The sequence below is a fragment of the Gobio gobio genome (assembly GCF_949357685.1).
Source record: "Gobio gobio genome assembly, chromosome: 24".
In the NCBI taxonomy this organism is placed as follows: Eukaryota; Metazoa; Chordata; class Actinopteri; order Cypriniformes; family Gobionidae; genus Gobio; species Gobio gobio.
In genome coordinates, this window is record NC_137120.1 from 30684982 (window position 1) to 30708112 (window position 23131).

The following is a 23131-nucleotide window of genomic DNA, read 5'->3' on the forward strand; positions in this document are numbered from 1 at the left end:
ATGAACCAAACACATGCAACTACAGATCTGCCCAATCACAGAATGCTACATTTTTTATAGGCCTAATATTATAATATATTATATATAATTAGGCCTATAATATTATTTATAAATATTGTACAATTTATATACATTATATATAATATTAGATTATAATTAACTGGCATTTCTTTCATAGTGTCTTCAGTTGACATGGAATTAGCTCATTTGTAGTCATAGTTCAGTAGATAAAGTTCTGGCTTTAGTGCCCAATAGAAATGGCTAAAGTAAAACATTTGCAAACCAAATAAGATCAAAAGTGTCTGACAACCACTTCTGGGTGACATGTCCTTTACGGTATTTAAAACTACAGCTTACATGTGGATTGAACTCAAGTTTGTTCATGCCTACATAAATACACACATTATTGACACAGTACTTCAGGATTAAAATAAGCTGGATATGCAAACATTAAATGTACCAAGCTCACGTTTTACACTAGAATACAAATGTAGTCATATTTTATAATGATATTTATCATTTAAAGTAGTAATATCTGAAAGAAAAAAAAACACAAAGTGTGATACTCAATAACCAACAAGCAGATTATTATTACAAATATTTAATAGGAATTTAGACAAATGCACAAATTTAAAATGAAGCACAGAGGCTTGCGGATGTTGTAGTGGTATCTCAATTTTAAATTTTAAACATAGGGGAACAAAAAAAAAAAAGATGTCCTAACAATTGTATGACATAATTCACTTTTTGCAGTCCAGATTATTATATATTATTATATACTAGATATAATTACTAAGGCACATAATATTGGACAAATACAAACAAGCAATGATTTCCAACATTTTAAACCGCAGAATATGGGATTCTGTTTGTTCGTCAAAACCATTATTTACACAACAATAAGATTTACAAGTCAAAGAAAGATGTTGTACATGACTGGTCCAGTACACGGATTTAAAAAATAGTCCCTCAATATCCTCGGCAAATCGTTTTGATTAAAATAAATGGATTAAATACGTATGAAGAGTTCTCTCACTTGAAACAAAGGAATAGACGCTAAAGCTTTTTCAAGGAGGACTATTGTGAGCATGTGCAGTCTTGCTCCGCCCCCTCCCGTCAGTCCAGTGGTTTGTGGGAGATGTAGTGCGAGTGTTTGTTCTCATTTCTCTCACACAGGTCCATGATAGTCGCAATGGTTATGGTCCTCCACTTCGAAAGCTGTGTTTCTGCTCCTCGTTTTCTGCTTCTGTCTGTGGACTTGAGTATTGAGGTGACGGACGAACCTTGAAGAAATTCGCTACGAATCGCACCTGTAAGAGACAAGAACTGTTAGCAGAGTTTTAAACTCAATTGAGTGGCCTCTTACTTTTGGGTCACTTAACCTGAAATATTCAGTGGAGTAAAAAAAAAAGAAAGAAAAAGAAAATCAGTAAAGAAAATAAATTTTTTAATAAATTTTTTCTAGTGCTGTCAAATCTATTAAATGCATCCAAAATAAAAGTTTGTTTACTGTGTATAATTATTATGAATATATAAATACACACTCATGTATATATTTAAGAAAAATTTGCATGTATATACTGTATGTATATTTATATAATTTTGTATATATATTATATTATATTATATTATATATATATATATATATATTATATTATATATATTAATATATATATATATATATATATTATATTATATTTTATATATATATATACACGATTCGATTCAATTCGATTCTACGATGCTTTGCGATGCATCAAAATTCTACTGCACACAACAAGGCAAATTTTTAATCAGTCATGAGACAATACAAGCAGTCAGATATTGAACAACAGATTTTATTGGCTGCTATGTGTGTATTATCATTCTCCTGTATCTTTGACATAAATGTCGTTAAATAAATAAAATTGAATGGTACAGGGTATTGGATATGGCATTTTCAAACCTGAAAAAGAAAACATAAATCACTGCTTTCAGTGCTTTGAATGAGAAATGTTTCTATTCTCTGCTTTAGAACCATTTGAAATTAAATAGAGCAATAATAACAGCCAACTTTTTCCAGCAGTGAACATAAGTGTTTTAATTAATCAGTAATCTCCCTCCGCCTCAGCCATCTTGATTGTTGTTGTTATGACCCCGGAAGTAATTGAAACTTCACAACTCAATTGTCCAACTCAAGGCCAGAAAATAAACGATGACATAATCGATTATGGCACTTAGCCGCATCGATGCTGAATCGTGCATGCCCCGCATTGCGATGCATTGCCGAATCGATTATTGTTGACACCACTAATATATAATATATATATATATATATTATATATATATGCATGTGTGAGTAATTATATGTACATAATATTTGTGCACAGAACACACACACACACACACACGTAAACACAAACTTTTATTTTGAATGCGATTAAATTATTTGACAGCACTAATTTATAAAAAAAAATATTTTTACAATTCTTTTAAAAGGTTTGAAAGAAAGTCATGCAGCTTTGGAACAACATGAGGGTGTGGAAATGATGTCAGATGTTTAATTTTGGGGTAAAATCGAGTGTTAACTTACAGTGAGAATTGCAATGAGCGCCCCCTGGAGGAGTCCCACCAGCACATCACTCCAGTGGTGCTTATAATCGGACACACGAGTGTAACCTACATACACAGCAAAGGCCACCAGGAAGAACTGGATGGTGGGCCTCAGAAGACGGGCCCATTTTGCATCCAGTCTGGCCTGGACATAGAACTGGGGAAAGAAAAGAAAAAGAAGTGTCTTTCATTAGCTGGATAATATTGAGAAGCCTCTGGGAAATAACAAACGGCTATAAGATTTAGCATATGTACGTTTGCTTTGTAGTTCATCAGGAAATCATTTTGTACTGAGAATGATGCGGAACCGGTCATGGCAGATTTTGTTTTCTGGTAGTTTCAATAAATTAGTTCAGGGGTTTGCAAACTCTGCAATGAAGAACTCCTATTATTGTAAATACCTGTACAAATTTGAATGCTTACACCATCTATTTAAATGTTATATCTATACTATGCTTCAAAAACAGTTGCTTCTTTAATAAGAACGCGGTCACATTGGCAAAATTCCAGCTATATTTTTTGCAGCCAAACAGGTCCATTGGTCAAGTGTAGCAATACAAGTCACTTTGAAACCAAGCAGCTTTCTGTTGGTCAACACGGCCAATTTGCATGAACAATTTGGACCGGATACAAAATCTGCATGCAATTATTTATTTATTTTTCTGCGATATGACTGAATTTGCTGAAAAACAGTAAATGTGACCGCACCTTTAACCCCCTGGAACTGCTAAATGACCGAAATAAAAAAAAAGACAGATTTTTTTATTATCATTTCAATTAAATTAATGTACTATATTTTATTTTGATAATGTTTTTTAATATAATATTTTGTATTTTTTAGGATTTATTTTGGGCGTTTTTGCCTTTATTATGACAAGACAGTTAGCATACAGGATGAAAAGTTGGAGATAGAGGGGGGCGGGATCGGGAAAGGCAAACTGGGACTCAAAATCGGGTCGCCCGAAGCACAATGGCACTATATGTCGGCGCACTGCCAACAAGGCTATCAATGCCGACTTTTTAGCCGATATTATGGTATAAAATTATATTTATGTAATAAATTTGAGCATAGACCTGAAAATAAAATTTCCAACTTAAACGGTCATAAATCTTGAATGCTTTGGACTTAAGTTTGGTCTCTTTTTAACCATCATCCGTCCCTCGCACTCTGTAAAAAATCATATTTACCTTTAAATTACTAGATTTGATAAAAAAATATATAATTTAAGCACATTCTTTCAACTTAAATTCCAAATAACTCAACATTTCATGCATAACCCTGTTAATTCAGCTCAGAATATCTCACATTGGGTGTGTTTGCCGAACTCTTGTGGGAAAATAAATATGAACTAGATGGCCTTGTAGCTCTATATGGAGAAAATGAGCTGTTCCGCTGGGTCCTAAAGTCAGTTCTTGAGTTCATCTCATCAGTATGCATTAAGATACACATGTAGATATTATAAAAATCATATACTGGTAAAGTTTAGTTTTAATTATGAGCGTTTTTTTAGGTTTTCTATGTATACTGAAGCATTCCTCGCACTCCATTCATTCCTAAGGGGGTAAAATAGACCCCCAGAATTTTTTTCAAAAATGAATTTCGCGTCAAAATGACCCGGGGGACGGAATTGGCAGATTATTGCTGAAGCGAAAAAAAGTTAAAACATTTGATTTTATATGAAATGTATATTTTCCAAAACATGTTTTACTCTAAAACTGTGAGAAAATCAAAGCCATAAATCTAAAGTTGTGCTCAAATTTGAGGTTGATATCTTTAACCCTCTGGTGCTCTTCGGTCATTTGTGACCAGAACATTTTCTGTTTTGAAATTTTAAAAATCACAGCTTCATCGGAATGATATGAAACTTGGTGAATTTTCTAGCATTAGGTATGTAAACACACAAAAAAAATGGGGTCATGATTCAAGCATGCTAATTGGTCATTTAAAAAAAAGTAGCGTTCATTGTCTTCGGTCATAAATGACCAACCATAGGAAATGAATGGGAAATTGGCAAAAACAAAAATTCTCAGAATATTTGTGTGTACAATCTACACATTTTTTTCATGATGCTGAAAAAAGTACACAGCAGTAAAGGGGTGACACTCTAGAACATCAAGAGTGTGATATTGACACACACACACACCTATGAAAAACTGAACCTATGAACCACATTTTGAATTTTTAAAAATCACAGCTTCATCAGAATGATATGAAACTTGGTCACTTTTCTAGCAAAAATAGACCATAATTATCGCATAAATATTAAAATATACCATAAAATCATCTTAAAATACAAAATTAAAAAGAAAAAATATTATTGAAGAAAAATACATTGCATTGGTTTTACTGGGGTGGAGGAAGTTTAATTTTTCGGTGTCCGGTCACTTATGACCGGGAAGACAATCAATGCAACCCCTAAACGAAGAGCACCAGAGGGTTAAACAAATTAGCTTTCAGTAAGAATTTGTTTGGGCGCAGTACAAAACGTTTCCACTAGATGAATTTGGCTTCCCATTAATTTACAATGCGATCAAGTACAAGTATGGCTATTTTTTTAGGACCATTAAACCTTTTCGAATAATTTCCATGTTTTTTTTTTGTGTGTGTTTACACAGCAAGTGAACAGCAAAAACTTTACAAAGTTTCATAAAAAACAAAATTTTAAATGAAATAAATCTGTCATTTTAGCACCTCTAGTGAAATCAAACTGTACTGCAGAAATAATGCTATTTTTAAACAGGTTTCCCCATTTGCCATTGGTCACAAAAACACAAAAACTCCCAAGGGTTAGATATTTAGCAGGTAAGCATTCGATTTCTACACCACTCACCGCTAGAAACAGCATGCTGTACATCCCAAAGGAGGAGTGACCTGAGTAGAAGGACAACCTACGACAAAAACAACACATAGTTCAGAGAAATTCACTGAAATCAAACGGACAAAAAGATTTATGATGAGGGACATACCGGGCTTCAGTCACATTACGTGGGTCGCCAGTGCAGTTGATCACAGCCACAAATCCTTTGCAGACTTTGGGAGCACACACTGTTAAGAAATGTGGACGTGGTCGCCCAATGGTGTACTTGGCCAAGTCCGTCAGTGATTGGCTGACAGCTCCCCCAAATAGGAACGCACCCAGCACCTTATAGATGGCCGATACATATTGATTAAATGTAGAGTTGGAGTGAATTTTCTTGCTGTACACCAGATACGCTTCACCTGACGATATCTAGAAGAACAGAAGAGGTAAACGTTTAGTAACGGGATGCATTTCTGTAGCTTTCAACAAGTATCAAAATGGTTACGCTACATTAGGTTTGCCATAAATGTGTCAAACGAGTCCATGAGTACAGAATGCCGTGTTGTTGTGCATAATAAAACCCACTTCTGTGCAGAGTCATGAACGGACACTTTGTTGAGGATCAGCATGTGACTCAAGGGAGGATGAGATCATGGGAGGGATGATGGAGATGAATGAATGAGGGACTCACGATAATGATAGTGCAGGTGATGGTGACCGCAGCCAGCGTCACGTGCGTGATGGTGTCATTTCTTAGAGGGTACCCGATGCTCTCGTCCTGGCAGTAGATGCCTCGCTCGTATGGCTGTGACGCGATATTCATTATCACAAAGGGCAGAGAAGCTACAGGAATAAGAAGAGACAATAAGAAAATAAATACATAGAGATCTATACATATCTGCTTACTAAATGAGGAGTTGTCAAATGTGGAGAATATACGGGGTGAATCTCCTGAAACCTGGAAAGAACCTGTCTGGGTCATATTTCACTTTTTTTTTTTTTTTTATCCATTGTGGCCTTTAGGGATGCCACAATTCTCAATATAATATTGAACCGTTCGGTGCGGCATTCACGGTTCAATACGCGTTTAATTAATTGTTTTTCTACAAATTCTATCATTTGCCTCCATCCCAATACTGAACAACTCGACATACATTCACATCACACGTTAGTGGTAGAGTTATACTCACGGAACCCTAGTTATTCACAATCACGAAAGTTCATTATTTGCATGCGTTTTAAAGCCTTGCGCTTTTCCGAGCGCGCGCACTAAACGCCTGTCAAACATGTGATTACTGGACTAAATAGTCATCTTACTGCGCTAATACTGTCAAATACACACAAGGTTAACATAAACACAGTCGGTTATGTCTAAAGTGAAAGTAAAATCGCGTGTGTCGGAGGTCTTATGTAGCGTTCACACCGGACGCGATTCGCACGAAGGTGGGCGCTTGAACATTTTGAGTTTACTCGCTTCAATCGCGCGTGACATTCACTGCACAACAGACGCGAATTCGCGTCATGGGCGGGGCTTCCGCCAGCGGCTCGTCTCGTTGAGAAATGGCTGACATGGGCTGTGTTTACATGTCTTTTTTTTGTTAAAATCTACTGTTAATGTGTGACAAAATGTAGTTTTAAGACTTTTTCAGTCGATAATGTAGTTGTTTAAAGCTCAAATCTGTGGTTTATTTGTATAAAGAGTGCCTATTTGAACATTTTATCTGCCGTTTTCGGAGTTGTGAGCTCCAGCGGACAGCGGCGCTCAGCGCTCGTCAAAGCCGGCGAGGGCAACCTTTCCTCGGCAAGTCCTTCTGCCGTCTGCCGCTGGCTCTGATGTCTCTGTGGTGTGTCTCGAGCTATAATTCGTCTTGTAACGGCCGATCTTTGGTCTCATGGATCTATAATTTGTTCCCTGTCAAATCGTTTAGGCTGAGGGCAAAGAGAAGTTTCATTACTTTATATTTTTAAGCTATAACTGTACGTTGCAGTTGTAACTTTAGCCTACTAGCACTGACTTTGAATGTTTGACTGAATAGTTTGCTTTATTTCATGTATAGCTTGTTATACATTACTTATACTTTTGTATTATTGATCATACATAAACTTGCATTTAACAAAAAGAGACTGGGTTGTGTTTCATGTCATTTAAATGTTATCACAGTGATAATCATATTGTCTGAACCAGATATTAATATACAGATTTTCTCCTCATTGTTGTCACTACTAGAGCAAGCTCCTGATTGGTTAACGCGGCGCGAAATATCTGCCAAAGTTCAGATTTTTCAACTTGAGCGATTCGCGTCCGGTGTGAACGCACCATTAAATTGACAGCAGCGCAGGCAGTAGTGAACACGCGGTCCTTAAAGGGACAGTTCACCTCTAAAATTGTCATTATTTACTCACTCTAATATTGTTTCAAACCTGTATTCATTTCTCGATGACAATTTTCATTTTAGAATGAACCATCCCTTTAATGTTAATACAACAACAAAAGACAGAGAAAATCACTCACTGCTCTTGAATGAAAAACAAATACAGTAGTTTTAATAAGAATCAATGTATATTTTATAGTGAAGTCTATGTAGTGTTTTATTTTTACATTTATTCATTCAGTTTCATACGTAAATGCTGCTGTACAGCTCTGAGCTGCCAGTGTAAATCTTTATATACATTTATTTTACATTGTTCAATACACTAGGAATACAAGGTTTTTTTTTTAAAGTAAAGTTTTAAGTTTAAGGTAGGTTTTTCAATTCTTTTAAGTCAAATAAAGAAAGAGTATTGCAATAAAAAAATAGTCTTTATTCTGCTTAACCTCTTGCTGTTCCTGTCGCCTAAGAATAGAATAGCAAAAAACTGATTTGACAAGCCATCAGAACCGAACCGAACCGAAAACCGTGGTAATCAAGCCTTTTTTAGTAGAACTCAGAACACCATCGAAATTCAGTCATGGAAGCAGTGATTTATAGTACCTCTTTTTTCCAGTCACACGGAAACACATTTATCCCACAGCTATGAGGAAGTCACCTGACCACACCGTCTTAACCTCAAAACATGTTAAGAGCCATATCATAAACACGCCCGTACACACCCACAGCCCAGACATCCTTTCCACAACGTCTGGCCGGTGGACTGATGTGGCTGGAGATGCACATGTCTGAATGCAACCACAGCGCGATCCTTTAATGAATGGAAAATGTCCTTGGGACTTTCGGAAAGGTTACAAAATCACTCGGCAACCATGTGATCCTAAGCCACAGCAACTGAAGAGAACAGTAAGGGCCATTCTACTTCCTGTAATTCCATTACACAGTGTTCTAGTAAGTTTGCATATCTTAACTGCCAGAAAATGTTCTGCTGTATGAATGGAATATATTTGTGTAGATATTTTAGGCAGGCTAAGAATGTAAAGGACTTTGTTTCTTCCAGTCAGCATCAGGGACGGAGTGTCAGGAAGATGCTACACCAGCAGGAAAACACGCAGTCTGTTGGTAGTACAGGCCAAAAATAGGATTCTGGACTTCTGGTTGACTCAGTGTATGTCTAAATATGGATGAGCAGCATCCCACACAAATCCAGGATTGCTGAAGAGCCATTTATACCACTGCGGTATTACACTGTACAAGAGGATCTGTGAGACAGACGGTCAAGTCATCACAAAATCTAACTCTTGGCTCGCTGTGATATTTACACATGGTTTATTCTTCAATATTATTCTACAAGAGCCATTGAAAAAAAAGATACAAACAACAAGCTTGTCTTTTGTCACTAGTTTATAGACGGAGAGAAAAGGGTTTATATACTAGATTGAATTGTGTTGGGCCATATGAAAGAACCACCAATCACTTTAGCAAGTTAATCTTGATGCTGAGTGACATCTAAACATTTCATTCTAAAGCTTTAGCACTAAATCGTAAATCTTTAAGAAAAGTTGAAATGCACTGGTGCACAATACCTTTCCAAAACAAGTCAGTATTCTTGAGACCATGTTGTCACGACCACAGACAAAGTGTAATAGAGTCATAGAGAGTCACTTAAGAACAAATAAGAGTCTTTGTATTCTAAAAACAAAGAACAATGGTGTCTGAAATGACACTGTATTTCCATACACTGTAGTCTGGACAGTGACCACACACACATAATCTGACATCCTCAGAGGTGCACTATTAAAAACATACTGATGAACATACTCATGTTACCTTGCCCCGAAAACAGTCATTATTATTATTACACTGTATATTATTGAACTAACTGTGAATTGTGGAGCAATGATTCACAAATGTATTTAGGTACAAAATCTGGGTCAACTTGTATCCTCAGGTCAATCAACTCTAACTAACTAACTAACTACTGTTAAGTCAGACTCAGGCCTCAAACTGATGTGGTCCAATTTTGTGCCTTATTCTTTAAAATTATTTGAAATGTTTTGTTTTCTTATATATATTTGCAAATGTTTTGTTTTCTTTCATACCTTATATAACAAGAAAACCAAGTGTTTTTTTTTTTTATATTTACAAATTTGTTTTGTTTTCTTTTGTTTTGCGCCTTACTAAACAAACAAAAAAACTAAGTATTTTTAAATGTCCACAAATATGTTTTGCACCTTACAAAACAAATAAACCAAAACTGTTTTTTAGTAACAGCACTAATTAACTAACTAACTAACTAACACACACACACACACACACACACACACACACAATCTGACATCCTCAGTGGTGCACTATTAAAAACAAACTGCTCATGTTACCTTGCCCCGAAAACAGTCATTATTATTATTACACTGTATATTATTGAACTAACAACTGTGAATTCTGGAGCAATGATTCACAAATGTATTTAGGTACAAAACCTGGGTCAACTTGTATCCTCAGGTCAAAGTAACAACTACTGTTAAATCAGACTCAGGCCTCAAATAGATGTGGCCCAATTTTGTGCCTTATTCTTTAAAATGATTCTAAATGTTTTGTTTTATTTTTTGTACCTTACATAACAAGAAAACAAGTGTTTTTTGAAAATATTTACAAATATGTTGTTTTGTGCCTCACTAAACAAACAAAAAAAAACTAAGTATTTAATGTTCACAATTATGTTTTGCACCTTACAAAATAAACCAAAAGTGTTTTAACTAACTAACTAACTAACTAACTAACTAACTAACTAACTAACTAACTAACTAACTAACTAACTAACTAACTAACTAACTAACTAACTAACTAACTAACTAACTAACTAACTAACTAACTAACTAACTAACGTTAAATCAGATTCAGGCCTCAAAACAGATGTGGGCCAATTTTGTGCCTTATTCTTTAAAACTATTCTAAATGTTTACAAAAATGTACCTTACAAAACAAAAAAAGAAGTTTAAAAAAATATTTAAAATTTTTTTTGTTTTCTTTCGTACCTTACAAAACAAGAAAACCAAGTGTTTTATTAAAAAAATATTTACAAATATGTTTTGTTTTCTTTTGTTTTGCGCCTTACTAAACAAAAAACAAATGTTTCAATAAATAATATTTACAAATATGTTCTGTTTATTTTGTTTTGCACCTTACTAAACAAAAACAAAGTATTTTTAAATGTTTACAAATATGCTTTGCACCTTACAAAACAAACAAAAAAGTGTTTTGTGAAAATATTTACAATTATGTTTTTTTTTTTGTTTGGTTCAAACCTTTTTTTTTTTTAAACATTACCTTAAATAGTTCACTATAAATGAAGTGATCCACTTGCTGAAAACTGTTTACTGACCCCTAGTTTTGTTGCCATCAAGGATATTTATTCTTTACGAACAATGCATAAAAAAAAGAAACTTTCCCTCAGGCCTCATTGATCATCCTGTTGAGGGAGACCCCAAACAATGACTACAGTTTTAGCACTCCGTTGAGATTTAGACACTTTGAGGATCTGGAGCTGAGCTTGGATGGCCTTTTCTGTATGTTTTCCAGCTGAATAATCTCCAAACAAATGAAAATAAATACCCAATAAAACGGAGTCTCATTTTTCCTTTTTCCTCTCCAGACTTTTCAACTCTTGAGACACGTTGTTAGGAAACAAAAAGAAGGGTAAAACTGCAAGAAAGGCTTTTACTACAGGTTTTTATAGTCAATGGAAAACTGAAAAATGTACCCAGAGGAGTAGTTTATTTATTTCAAACTGTCATTGATTAATGCCAAACACAATTAAAACACCTAGACATCTAGTCTGAAATGTCAACTTTACATTTAAAAAGGCCAAGCAGTATATTCTGGTACTCATCAGTGAAATTCATCAGTATTACTTCTGAAATATTTTCCAGATCGTGTTCCCAGGGGATTTAGCCAGAATAAGATACATTAAAAGTGGTCAAAGTGGAAGAACTTCAAACGGTTTGAGTTCAAAGCCTCAGCTGGCAGGTGCGAGCTTGGCGGCCGTTTAATTACGCAATGAAACAGGACTGCAGGGAGAGTAGAAGTGAGAGGGCGAGAAGTCTCGAAGAAAGTCATGGTTGAAACCCAACACATTGCAATATTGGGGCTGCAGTGAAAAGCGAACCTCGTCTCAACAGCCACCAGCCGTCACCCTTCAAGCATTCTCTGAAACAAATTAGTTCCATTTGAAGGTACAGGAAGTGAAATTTCCTGTAAAACATTTAGGGACCCCATTTTTGTATGAGCTCCTTTAATGAGTCCATGGATTGTTTTTTCCCCCCTTCATGCTATGCAAGTGAAATCAATGTACTATAGTTCCTAACTCTGGAAAAGTCTGTCATTTACCAAACATCACGTCCGTTGGACTTGGAAAAAGCTGAAGAATGTATGAAGAATGTTCATGCTCTCATTAATACAAAAGTGGATGGGCTTCAAATCAAAGAAGACAATAAAACTTGTGCCCTATATTCCAAGTTTTCCTAAGTCATATTATAGTTTTTTGTCAGGAACAGCTTGAAATGTAAATAGTAATTATTCACTGGAAATCTTGCTTAAAGGGATAGTTCACCCAAAAATGAAAATTCTGTCATCATTTACTCACCCTCAAGTTGTTGCAAACCTGTATGACCAAGCAGAAAGAGCAACAATTGACTACCATAGTATTTTTCCCCTACTATGGTAGTCAATGGTTGCTCTCTCTGCTTTGTTACAAACATTCTTCAAAATATTTTCTTTTGTGTTTAGCACAACAAAGAAACTCATTTTTGGGTGAACTATCCCTTTAACAGCACACTGAAAAAAGTAAATGTTCGTGCTGCCTTAATTTTAAGTTTGGTCAACTCAAATATCCAAGTTGTCACTTAGTACAACTTTACATTTCAAGTTTACTCAATTTAAAATTAAGATTAAGCATTTTACGATTGAAGAATTTTAAGTGTTATTTTAGTATTATTTATATACTATTCTAGGATTTAATTTGCTTTAGCAATGTTATATGGCTTTGTAATTTTGATTTATTAATTTATTTATTTAAATATTTATATTTTTTATTTTACATTTATTTCAGGTTTAATTTAGTTCAAAAAAACGTATTCTATTTCAGTTAATTTTTCCACAAAATATTTATATAGATATGTATTTCAGCATTATTTCAATTAACAAACCCCGATTTGTAATAGTTTTAGATTTAGTTAACAATAACAACATTGCTTGATCGAATGTGGCGCAGCATGAACATCCTGGAAAACATCTACTTTTGCGTTCATAATTTAGTTTTGGAACAACATGACTGTGTATGGAGTATGAAAGACTTCATGCTCCTAAAGGAAAATTGGAAGTCATTGTAATATTTTAACAGAGTTGGGTTGCAAAGTTTCCAGGATTTTTGGAAACTTTCCAGTATTTTTTTTGAAAGTTTCTGGAAATGTGTCAGGCCCATTGCAACCCTAATTGCAAAAAAGCAATATAGAGAGAGACTAAATTAAGAGGGTGAGGAGAGAGTCAAATGTTTCTGGGTTGGTCATTGCTTAAGTGTTGAAGGACTGGAGATTCACATCCTTTTGCCCATCCCACAGACAAAATTGAGCCTGCCACTCCTGTAGTCTCCACCTCGTTCATTCACAGTTTTCTCTTTGTTTGGAGCATCCTCCCCCTCCTTCACAAACACTATAAATATGCAGGGCTGAACTTAGTTTTATTTGGTTCTAACTGATGTGCAGTTATGTAGGATAATTGCTGGCAATCTGAGTTAACAGTTTGAAATGCTTCCACTCACACCGCTGGATGAATGCCAGAGCCATTACTGGACCAAACCAACAGTTTCATTCAGTAAACAAAAGAGAAGGTTCACCCAAAAAAGATTTTTTTTCTCACATTTTTTCGATGAAACACGAAAGTAGAAGTTTATCAGAATGTCTAAGCTGCTCGCTTTCCTCCCATGAAAGTGAATAGGGACCAGGGTACAGCTTTTGTGTATTATTGGAGTAGTTTTTGACTTGAAATCTTGGTCACCATTCACTTTCATTGAAGGGAAATGAGCAGCTTGGACACTGCTATAAATAACTGTGTTTTTTTAAGGGAAAAAAATCCACAGGGGGAAAAAAAGCATAGAGGGAAAGTATATGACACATTTTAAAATTTTAAGTGAACCTTACCTTTAACATCAGCTAACAGTAGATCAGCTATTTTCAATCATAAAAAAAATTCTAAAACTTTCCAACTTCAGGTTGCGGCATACGTCTTTTTGCTGTGAAATCTTTACTGATTTTTATCAAATAAACGCAAGAATAATTTTTACATTGTTAGTGATATTCCAAGACGAACATTTACTGGACTGAAGCAACTCAATTTTACATGATTATCCATAGATCATTTATTTTAGAAAAACCCATCCGTCCATATTCTCCTATATCATTCTTTAGGAGCCATTATTCAATATACTGAATAATCAACAACAAAAACCAAGGTTAACCAAGGTTTTACATGGTTAACTACTTTCAAATTATGAGTAGCTTGTAACTTTGGAAGCTTAAGTTTCAAAGTAGCTTTCCCAACACGATGTTGGTCCAAGAAACTGAAATTCTGTGAAACTGTTAGCTCATACGTTTACAGTAAATCTGAACGGCACTTCCAAGGACATAAGAGTTGGTGCATTTCCAATGTCACGGGGCTTGAAAGCCCTGGCGAAAAACCCATTTGTTTTTGGCTACACCACAGCCGGTGAGGGAGTAGCCTGTTTTCTTACAGGGTCGGCTGTGACCTTCACCCTGACATTGGTTCACCACCTTTCATTATCAAACACACCCTATGTTTTTATTGACCGCTTGTATTCTAACTCATTTGCAGGCTTTCAACACCTATAACTTGATCCATTCGGGCTTCATTTCAACATTTGAAAACCCAGTTCATAGCATCTGAACCCACAACGATCACGTTCGGTTTCTACTCTGAAGATGAAAATGAGATGTTCTTGACTTTCTTTGTGGGTTTTCTGGAGAACCGTCATAAGTGTTGTGAAAATACAAGCCTGTCGCCCCTTAAGTGAGAGTTTTGAGGGCGGTCTGTCTGCCGGCAGCACTCCCCGAGCTGTAGTTTGGCAAGGCCGCCTGACTCATTTGGAAGCTATGTGCTGAGCGTACAACCTCGCAGGAGAGTCTGGAATCCTACTTCAAGAAGAAACACCCTCCCTCCTCCTCTTTTCTCTCACCATACACCAAAGTCTATCCGTCCCAGCCCTCTACCTCCCCACGCTAATGCTAGCGTGTGATTTACACTCTTGGAAACCATGGAAATGTATGACATTTCGTGGGAAACCGGTTAGCTGGTACACTATTAGCAAATGTGTTTTGCTTTAAAAATAGTTTCTGTGATTAATGGAACAGCATCATTAAGTTAATAGTCTCATGATGTGAGCAATTTCATTGCTATCTCACACAGACGGTTCTGAACAAGCTTAACCAATGACGCTTCCTACAGCCTGCACTTTTACTTGTAATTCTTCCTTTTTAACCAGTAGTTCTAGGGAACGAATCCAAATCATGCGGCAGTATGTCTTTATAGGTTATTATGCAATGATATGACAGTAAAAACATTCACTGTTCCTTGCTGGAAGAATGATTTTGCCAATGACTTTCTCTGCCCTAGCTTGTCCTTTGATGAAATGTTGTATTGCAGTAATGTTTCGTTATTCCTTTGCATGAATCGCTCACTGTAGCATTCCTCATGCGTAAGTCACTTTGGATAAAAGGATCTGCATACAGGTCCTGTAAGCAATATAACAAGTATCCCTGTGTGTTGTGGAACTTGTTAAAATATCAATACAATGAAATGTAAAAAGGTATCTGTTAAAACAGTGTAACGGAGGCCTGCAAGTAAGAGTTGTGTGAGTTAACCTCACTCCCCTGGCCTCAAGAGGTGCACTAGCGACTGACGCAAGAGATTGCGGTCCTGGTAGATCTTTATCACTGTCCCGGTAGCTCCCGATAAATAACAGAAAAATAAGTAACATCATGTAACAAATAGAATTAGGTATTGCTCCTTTAAGGCAGAACGCATTTACACACTCGCTGATGATGAGGCCGGGCCGGGTGCAGTCCGCGGATGGAGATCGCATGTATGCATGTAATATTTCTGTTGCACGTTGCACGGTTTATTTTCTGTTCAGTAACGCGGTTGTTAGTGGAGTGTTTCGCAAATTGCCCCATGTGTGCGTGGGATCGACGACGCTGATAATAAACCCCTGTTTAATATCAGATACGCAAGTTTTGCTTACACTTGGCTACAACCATTCAGGCCAGCTATCCGGCCTCTCTGTGTAAAGCGTTACAAACACATTATCAAGGCTCGAAATCGCTCCATATTGCTCCCAAAATTTATTCGCTGCAACCTCAAAATTCGCACCGCACAAATCGACCAATGTTATAGCCAGATATGACGGCGCTACTGCAGCACGCATTGCCGCAGACGATCAGCTAAAGATCTCTTCAGCAAACCACAGCGAATGAAAGTCAAAGTTACAGACGCTCAATACACAATCGTCGTCATTAAAAGTAAATAAACTAAATGATTAGTGCTTACGCCACTCTCTCTCCTATTACGGTCTTTGATTTTGAAATTAGCTGTTGATCAATAAAATGCAGCTCATATTTGTTGATTTCGGTGACGTGAACTCCATTAAAAATGCTTATAGCGTGGGAATTGTAGATCGGATGTATATCCGTTTTGCGGAGACACATTTATGTGACCAAGTGTAAATGGAATCGTTCTGATAAATCAGAGATCTCCGATCTGTAAAAACACATGAAGTGGACCAGGTATAAATAAAAAAGGCCCGGCAAGATAACTGTTAGGGATGCTTGAAATATAGTAAGAAAAATATAAATATTGAATTGGGGAGGGGGGTTACATGAATGCATCTCTGAATGAAACTCACTGTCTTCAGAATAGTTTCGATGGCATTTTTACAGCAGGCTACCCAAAGAAACGCTTCTTTTCCATAAGCACCATCTACTGTCAGAGAGTGAATTAGCATTTTTATTCAGTCCATCTGTTTTTTAGTTTTTTTTTGTGCAGGTGTGTCTTATGTAACAATTTCACAAACCTAAAGTCAGACCATTCTGTATTTGCTCTAAGTCTTGAAATTATGCAATTTAAATAAAAAACACTGCTTATGATACATGTGTGTATCTTTGTTTGGATCGTGATTCGAATACAGTGGTTGCCTAACATTTCAAATGGCTATTTTTTAAGGCCAGTTCGGTCGTTTATAGAGCAAAGAAACAACAAATAAATTTGCTTAAACAAAGAAAAAAAACGATAGATGGTGTCGAGAAAAAAAAAACTGAATCGGCCATGAAAAATCTAGGTAGATCTTGCCTTTCATCAAGGCTGAGGTCAGGGATCTTTGGCTTGAAAAGGTTGGTGACCACTGATTTACGCTATTTAAAACTGCAGGACAGTCATTTAATAATGTGTCAGGAGTGCGCATCAATATTTCCGAATCAAACTGGTATTTATCATCTCGCATAAAAAGAGAACAAATACTTATTCAATCGTGCCTACTTCCATTTATTTGTGATCACAGAAATGCACAATACAACTCCATTGAGGCTTTAAATCTGAAGGCTATAAACATATTGATAAAATATCATACATTTAAATCACATTTCTTTAGAAAGAATGGGAGTTTCTATTAATTTTCGACAAAATTATGCGGTTTGAGTGATCTTACTATACTATTATCCTTTCACCCAGAGAAACAGAGGGAGCTCACGGACAGAAAGCAAGAGTTATGAGTTATACGAGTTAACCGGACAATATATAATTGATGAAATATACGGATGCATTGCAGACGAGGAAGAGACGGATGAAACATGAAACCAAATAAATACATGATTATAATCACATATGATTTGTTTAAATTCTTCAAGCAGTCTCTGGTATTTTTCATAACCATGTGTATGTATATGGCAATGGTTAGTATAAGTAGCCTTTAGCGTCGCATGTAAATGTATTTCTACCTCATACAGTGATTAGAATCCCCATCGGATCTCAATCGGAAGCTATTTCAGACACTCATTTGCATCTGAAAGGGAGTTTTTAGATGAAAATAGTTTTAAAAAAGGTCTTAAATGTTGAAGTTAGCTGGTAGTCTGATATGAAGCATGGGAAAGGAACAGTAGTTTTGACCCTCTCCTGACTCGGGTAAACTCCGCTTTTGTTCATGACCACTCCTCAAGCCCCAGTTGGCCTGTTTTGGACCAAGGTATTCGGCCAGTAACGCCTGGCTGTTGGCCCCGAGGAGGCCCGATCAAGCCCCGGAAGTGAAAGTGGAAACACGACTGGCATTCACTAGCATGAATTTTGGCCCAACAGTGAAAACGCAGCTATTGGTGCCGTGACCCGGATGGGAGAGAGGTTTAGAGGGGTGAGTTTAACGGAGGCCAGCTAGTAAGAGCTGTGCGGGTAAACCTCTCTCCCCTGACCTCAAGAGGCACTCTAGCGACTGACGGTAGAGGCTGGTTTGAATCCCACTCGGAGTGGTGCGAGTAGAACCAGAGGGGTTGCATTGGTGCTGTGACCCAGATCGGAGTGAGGTTTAGAGGGGTTAGCCGTGCGGGTAAACCTAATTCCCCTGACCTCATTACAATTGCACAATATAATGTTAAGAAATAAAGAGCTTTACTAAAAACACCGACTTTAAACCAAACCACACTACCTGGAAAGAAGGCCTGGAAAGTCCTTGAGCACGGAGCCAAATGTTCAGCTTATATTGACACAGATAAGGTTAGATAATTCTCACCAATTTCACTTTCACTGCAGTTAAATGCTGACCTTGTGGCTTTGACTTGCTGTATCAGTACAGTAGAACAGAGGCAGAATATCATATGTCAACTCTTTTTTTTTTCTGTCAGTACTCAATGACTGATGATGTAAAATGTCACGAAGAAACCAGCATACAGGCAGCAGTAAAATACACACCGTTAGCCTGTGAGCGAAACCAAAAGCCAGACTGTTTGTGTGGAGGGAAAGTTTACTTAGACAGAGGGAAAAGAGAAGCAGAGGGTGGTGGGCTGGATTGAATGTCAAATACAAGGCTGGGAAAGGATATTAAGGCCCAGAAACACTCCGTCAACTGGATTCTGGGACTTTCTGTTGTTACTACAGCAATTTGAGAGGCTGATATTTATTTGAATATGACTGAATAATTCCACCTGTGCTGCAGTAAAACTCTCTTTACTTTCGTTACCTCAAGGCCACGTATCTCAAATTTATAGGACTTTGGGCTCTCTTTTATGTCCTTGTAGATCAATCAGAAACCAAATTATTCATACACAATGTAGTTATGGGTTTCTAAGCTGTGCCCTTATTTCCATACATACAGTGCATGACATTTTTGCAGAAAGTTGTCCTAACTGAGAAACGGTAGTTGGAAATTCTTTATTAGGTTTATAATAATGACGGAAGGTAATATTTGGTAAACTATTCTGTTAAGTATGAAAAATATTGTTGGTTTTCTCATGTAAAACTCTTTGAGAACCTTCAATATCTCTTAAAAAATCAGATAATTTGACCTCTTTTTCACATGGCAAGATGAGCAAGTTGTCATGTGGTGCAAGCAGCTCTACTATTTAACTTTATGCTTATTTCAGTTTTAGTAATTGTAGTACTTCACCTTCAACTTATTTTACATCAGTTGGCAAGAAAACAAAAAAAAAATGTCCTGCTTTATTTAAATTAATGACATATATATATAGTCTTAGTTTACTATAACAACACCACATGACATTTTTTAGAGTGATTACGTTTAAATATTTGCTAAAAAAGGCATTTCAAAATCATATGAAATCCACATGAATAAAAGAGTACATTACTAAGAATGTGGCACATCCATTTAAACTAGATTTTAAGGATGTCATTGACCCTCCTATAACCTAAATACAAGGTATACAAAAGTTGGGACGCCCGTCTTTACATGAACTGAACATTAATGACTTCCCGTTCTTAATCCGTAGGGTTTAATATGGAGTTGCCACAAAAAAAACTGTTCCCACAAAGTTGAAAGCATGAAATTGTCGAAAATGTCTTGGTATGCTGAAGCATTAAGAGTTCCTTTCACTGGAACTAAGAGGCCAAGCCCAACCCCTGAAAAACAACCCCACACCATAATCCCCCCTCCACCAAACATTACATTTGGCACAATGCAGTCAGGCAAGTACCGCTCTCCTGGTAACAGCCAAAACCCAGACAGAGAAGCGTGAGTCGTCACTCCAGGGCGTGCTTTAAACCACTGTGTCCGACACTTTGTGTTGCACTTGGGGATGTAAGGCTTGGATGCAGCTGCTCTGCCATGGAAACCCATTCCATGAAGCTCTCTACACACTGTTCTTGAGCTAATCTGAAGGCCACACGAAGTTTGGAGGTCTGTAGTAGATATTGAGTTGATAATGATTTTACGTGGCCTACCACTTCGTGGCGGAGTTGCTGTTGTTCCCAATTGCTTCCACTTTGTTATAACACCACTAACAGATGACCGTGGAATATTTAGTAGTGAGGAAATTTCACGAATGGGCTTATTGCAGAGGTGGCAACCTATCACGGTACCACGCTTGAATTCACGGAGCTCCTGAGAGCGACCCATTCTTTCACAAATGTTTGTAGAAGCGTCTGCATGCCTAGGTGCTTGATTTTATCAAGGAAGTGGTTGATTGGGAGGGGTGTCCCAATACTTTTGGTAATATAGTGTAAGAAATGTCCTATACATCATTACCTGATTCCCCTGAGAGACTAGACAAGACTATATTGTCCATTCCTGACAACATGGACAGATAATTTCAAAACGAGATGGAGACACGTGCACCATGGTAAAGGTGAAGGATCATGCCGCGGGCACATTCTAGCCCTCATGAAATCCAAAGCTGGAGGTTGGAGAACAGACACAAAGGACTTCAAAGGGCAGGTGCAGAAACTTCATCTCCTCGTATAAGGGTTACCTCATGCGGTTAAGAAAAACAGGCCCAAACACAATGTTTCCAAAGGAAGTAATGGTCAAGATGCTTCGCACTCACTTTAGCACTGAGGCAAGTCAGATCTTTCCATACATGTAACTGTGTCAGTATGTTTATGGTCATTGAGTTTGCCTCACAGTTGATCTGCAAGCAAACCCCTAAATAAAGCCAAAAATACAAGATGAGGAACATTTCTGTGGCACAACAGACTGCCAAACTCTGTGGGAAATACTGACAGGCTTGGATCACATTTCCATAAACAAATAGTCAACTTCCTGAATGTGCAAAATCCAGGAAAAGAAGCAATTACGAATGCAACTCAGCATTCAACACAGAGAACACACCTCCCAATATATATTTAAATATGACAATATTCTAACGACAGGGCCCGCATGACACAAACACACTGAACATGTTGAACATGGTCACTGTCTGTCACCTAAAGCACCTGTTTTTGCAATAAGCAAGATATTATACATGAAATATTGGCAAAAGTCGAAAACAATAGTAAATATATATTGCAGTTCAGTGCAAAGCCAAGGCAATTTTGCAAGGTTGTACGGGAAAACAAAACTGATTCAAAATATCAAAAGAGAGTAAAAAATTGATTAAAAACAATAATTGACTCTCATATTTGTAGTTGCCATATTATGACCTATAATGTAACAAGCTATAATTGATCTCAAACACACACACACATATATAATGGACAATGTTGACTCTCACAACAAATACATATTTTGTGTTTAAATGTCTAGTAATAACCAATGTTCAGAAATAATTTTAAAGTTAGGTAACACTAACAATAAAAATATAATGATCTAATAACCATTAGTATAAATGATACTGGCAAAATTATAAACTAAACATGTTTTTATATAATATTTACATATTGTTTAGCACAAACTGGAAAAAGCTGTTTGGTCCCTTATAAAATAAATTTCTCCAAAAATCACTTTGTTGATTAAAAAATGTCCGTCTATGTTATTTGTCAACAACCCGGTTACATAGCCTAAGATATTGTTTAAAAAGTCAACTTCCATTAAAGAACTGAAAACCGTAGTGAAAGCCCTCAAACGACAACTTGTAGCCTAAAGTTGTATTAATGAACTTGAACGTTGAAACATTGAACTCGCTTACCTACAACAACACACATCACGTCAACCAGGACGAAGAGTCTCTTTTTCCTCAAGTCCGTCATAATGTCTTTGGCTCGGATGCACTTTAAAACTAGTACTTTAAAAGTCACTTCATTTATGTGATAATGTCACAGATAATCCACTTGGAAGAAGGAAAAACAAACTGAACGCGACCAGTATTGCGAGTTCTTCCGGCTCTGCTGTTCTACCTGCGCTGCTCGTGCTTCACTCCGGCTCATAGGTGACGGTGAAATACTCGCGGTTTACGACTTTATATATCTAGAACTTCAAAGGCTGACGGCAGTGTTGCGTTGGTGCACATATTGCTCTTGTTAAAGAAAAGACTTGTGTCCACCCCTCCAGGCTGATGTTTGAGGACGCATCCACTCCTTTTCCAAAAGAATGACACTGTGTTCCCACTCGCGCCGTGTCCACACCTTGAGCTGACAGTGTGGGCGCGCCTGCGCAGACGCGCGCCGCCTGGATAAATCTGCACTTTGAGCTGGAACACGACACACACATACTTTTATACATATCTATAATTTCATAAATATGAACCTGGCCTATTATTTATGTTACATTTATCTGTCACATTGATTGTTACATATGTTGCTGGCCATGTTGTGATTTACAAGTGCATGATAATGCAATACCCTAGATAGATAGATATATTTTATAGATATATTTTTAGTTTACTGCCTGAACACACCTCTGCGAATATGATATATGACACAAAGTATTTTAAATTTAAGGGAACACCTAGCCTAACTTATTTTTAACACGTGAAAGTCGTCACAACCCATACTGTATATAGCCTACCCAGCAATTTGTGGCTGCTAGAACGTTATGGAAACGTTACTGTATAACATTACATAGTAAATAACTTAAATAGTATGACTTGGTTCCCCAGGGTAAAGCAAATATTTTAATATTTTCACGAATAATTCATTAATGGTGACGTTCAAATGATTATTTCATAATGTAGGCTAGTTTATAAAACGATCGCTGTTGATATCAGGATAATGGCAGATGACTATTCATTAATAATACAACGTTTTTTAAAGGTCAAGCCTAGGATTTAGGGTTTTAACCTAAACTTGTGCCTCAGTTCAGCTTTCATTATTCGCTTGCCTGGCATTTAATTTGTATGTTAACCTGCCCTCTAGTGGACACCGACAGGC

At 36.7% G+C, this 23131-nt stretch overlaps 1 protein-coding gene across 1 annotated transcript; it reads right to left on the reverse strand.

Annotated features, from left to right (window-relative positions):
- Positions 1–317: 317 nt before the first annotated feature.
- Positions 318–22413, reverse strand: plpp2b (phospholipid phosphatase 2b). The gene is made up of 6 exons (XM_079807019.1): positions 21952–22413; positions 6085–6236; positions 5560–5822; positions 5424–5481; positions 2573–2749; positions 318–1310 (listed from the first exon to the last, which is right to left on the reverse strand). Exons 1-6 carry the CDS (start codon positions 22010–22012, stop codon positions 1197–1199), a joined length of 825 nt encoding a protein of 274 aa, XP_079663145.1. The 5' UTR covers positions 22013–22413; the 3' UTR covers positions 318–1196.
- Positions 22414–23131: the final 718 nt, after the last annotated feature.

What these genes read in the sequence shown, in the direction of transcription:
- plpp2b (XM_079807019.1), bottom strand. Translation starts at nt 22,012, where the DNA reads ATGACGGACTTGAGGAAAAAGAGACTCTTCGTCCTGGTTGACGTGATG. An exon ending in ACAGCATGCTGTTTCTAGCG is followed by an intron (nt 2,750 to 5,423) that starts GTGAGTGGTGTA and finishes TTCTTTCCCCAG; the next exon opens with TTCTATGTCCAGGCCAGACT. An exon ending in CGCTCATTGCAATTCTCACT is followed by an intron (nt 1,311 to 2,572) that starts GTAAGTTAACAC and finishes TGTCTCTTACAG; the next exon opens with GTGCGATTCGTAGCGAATTT.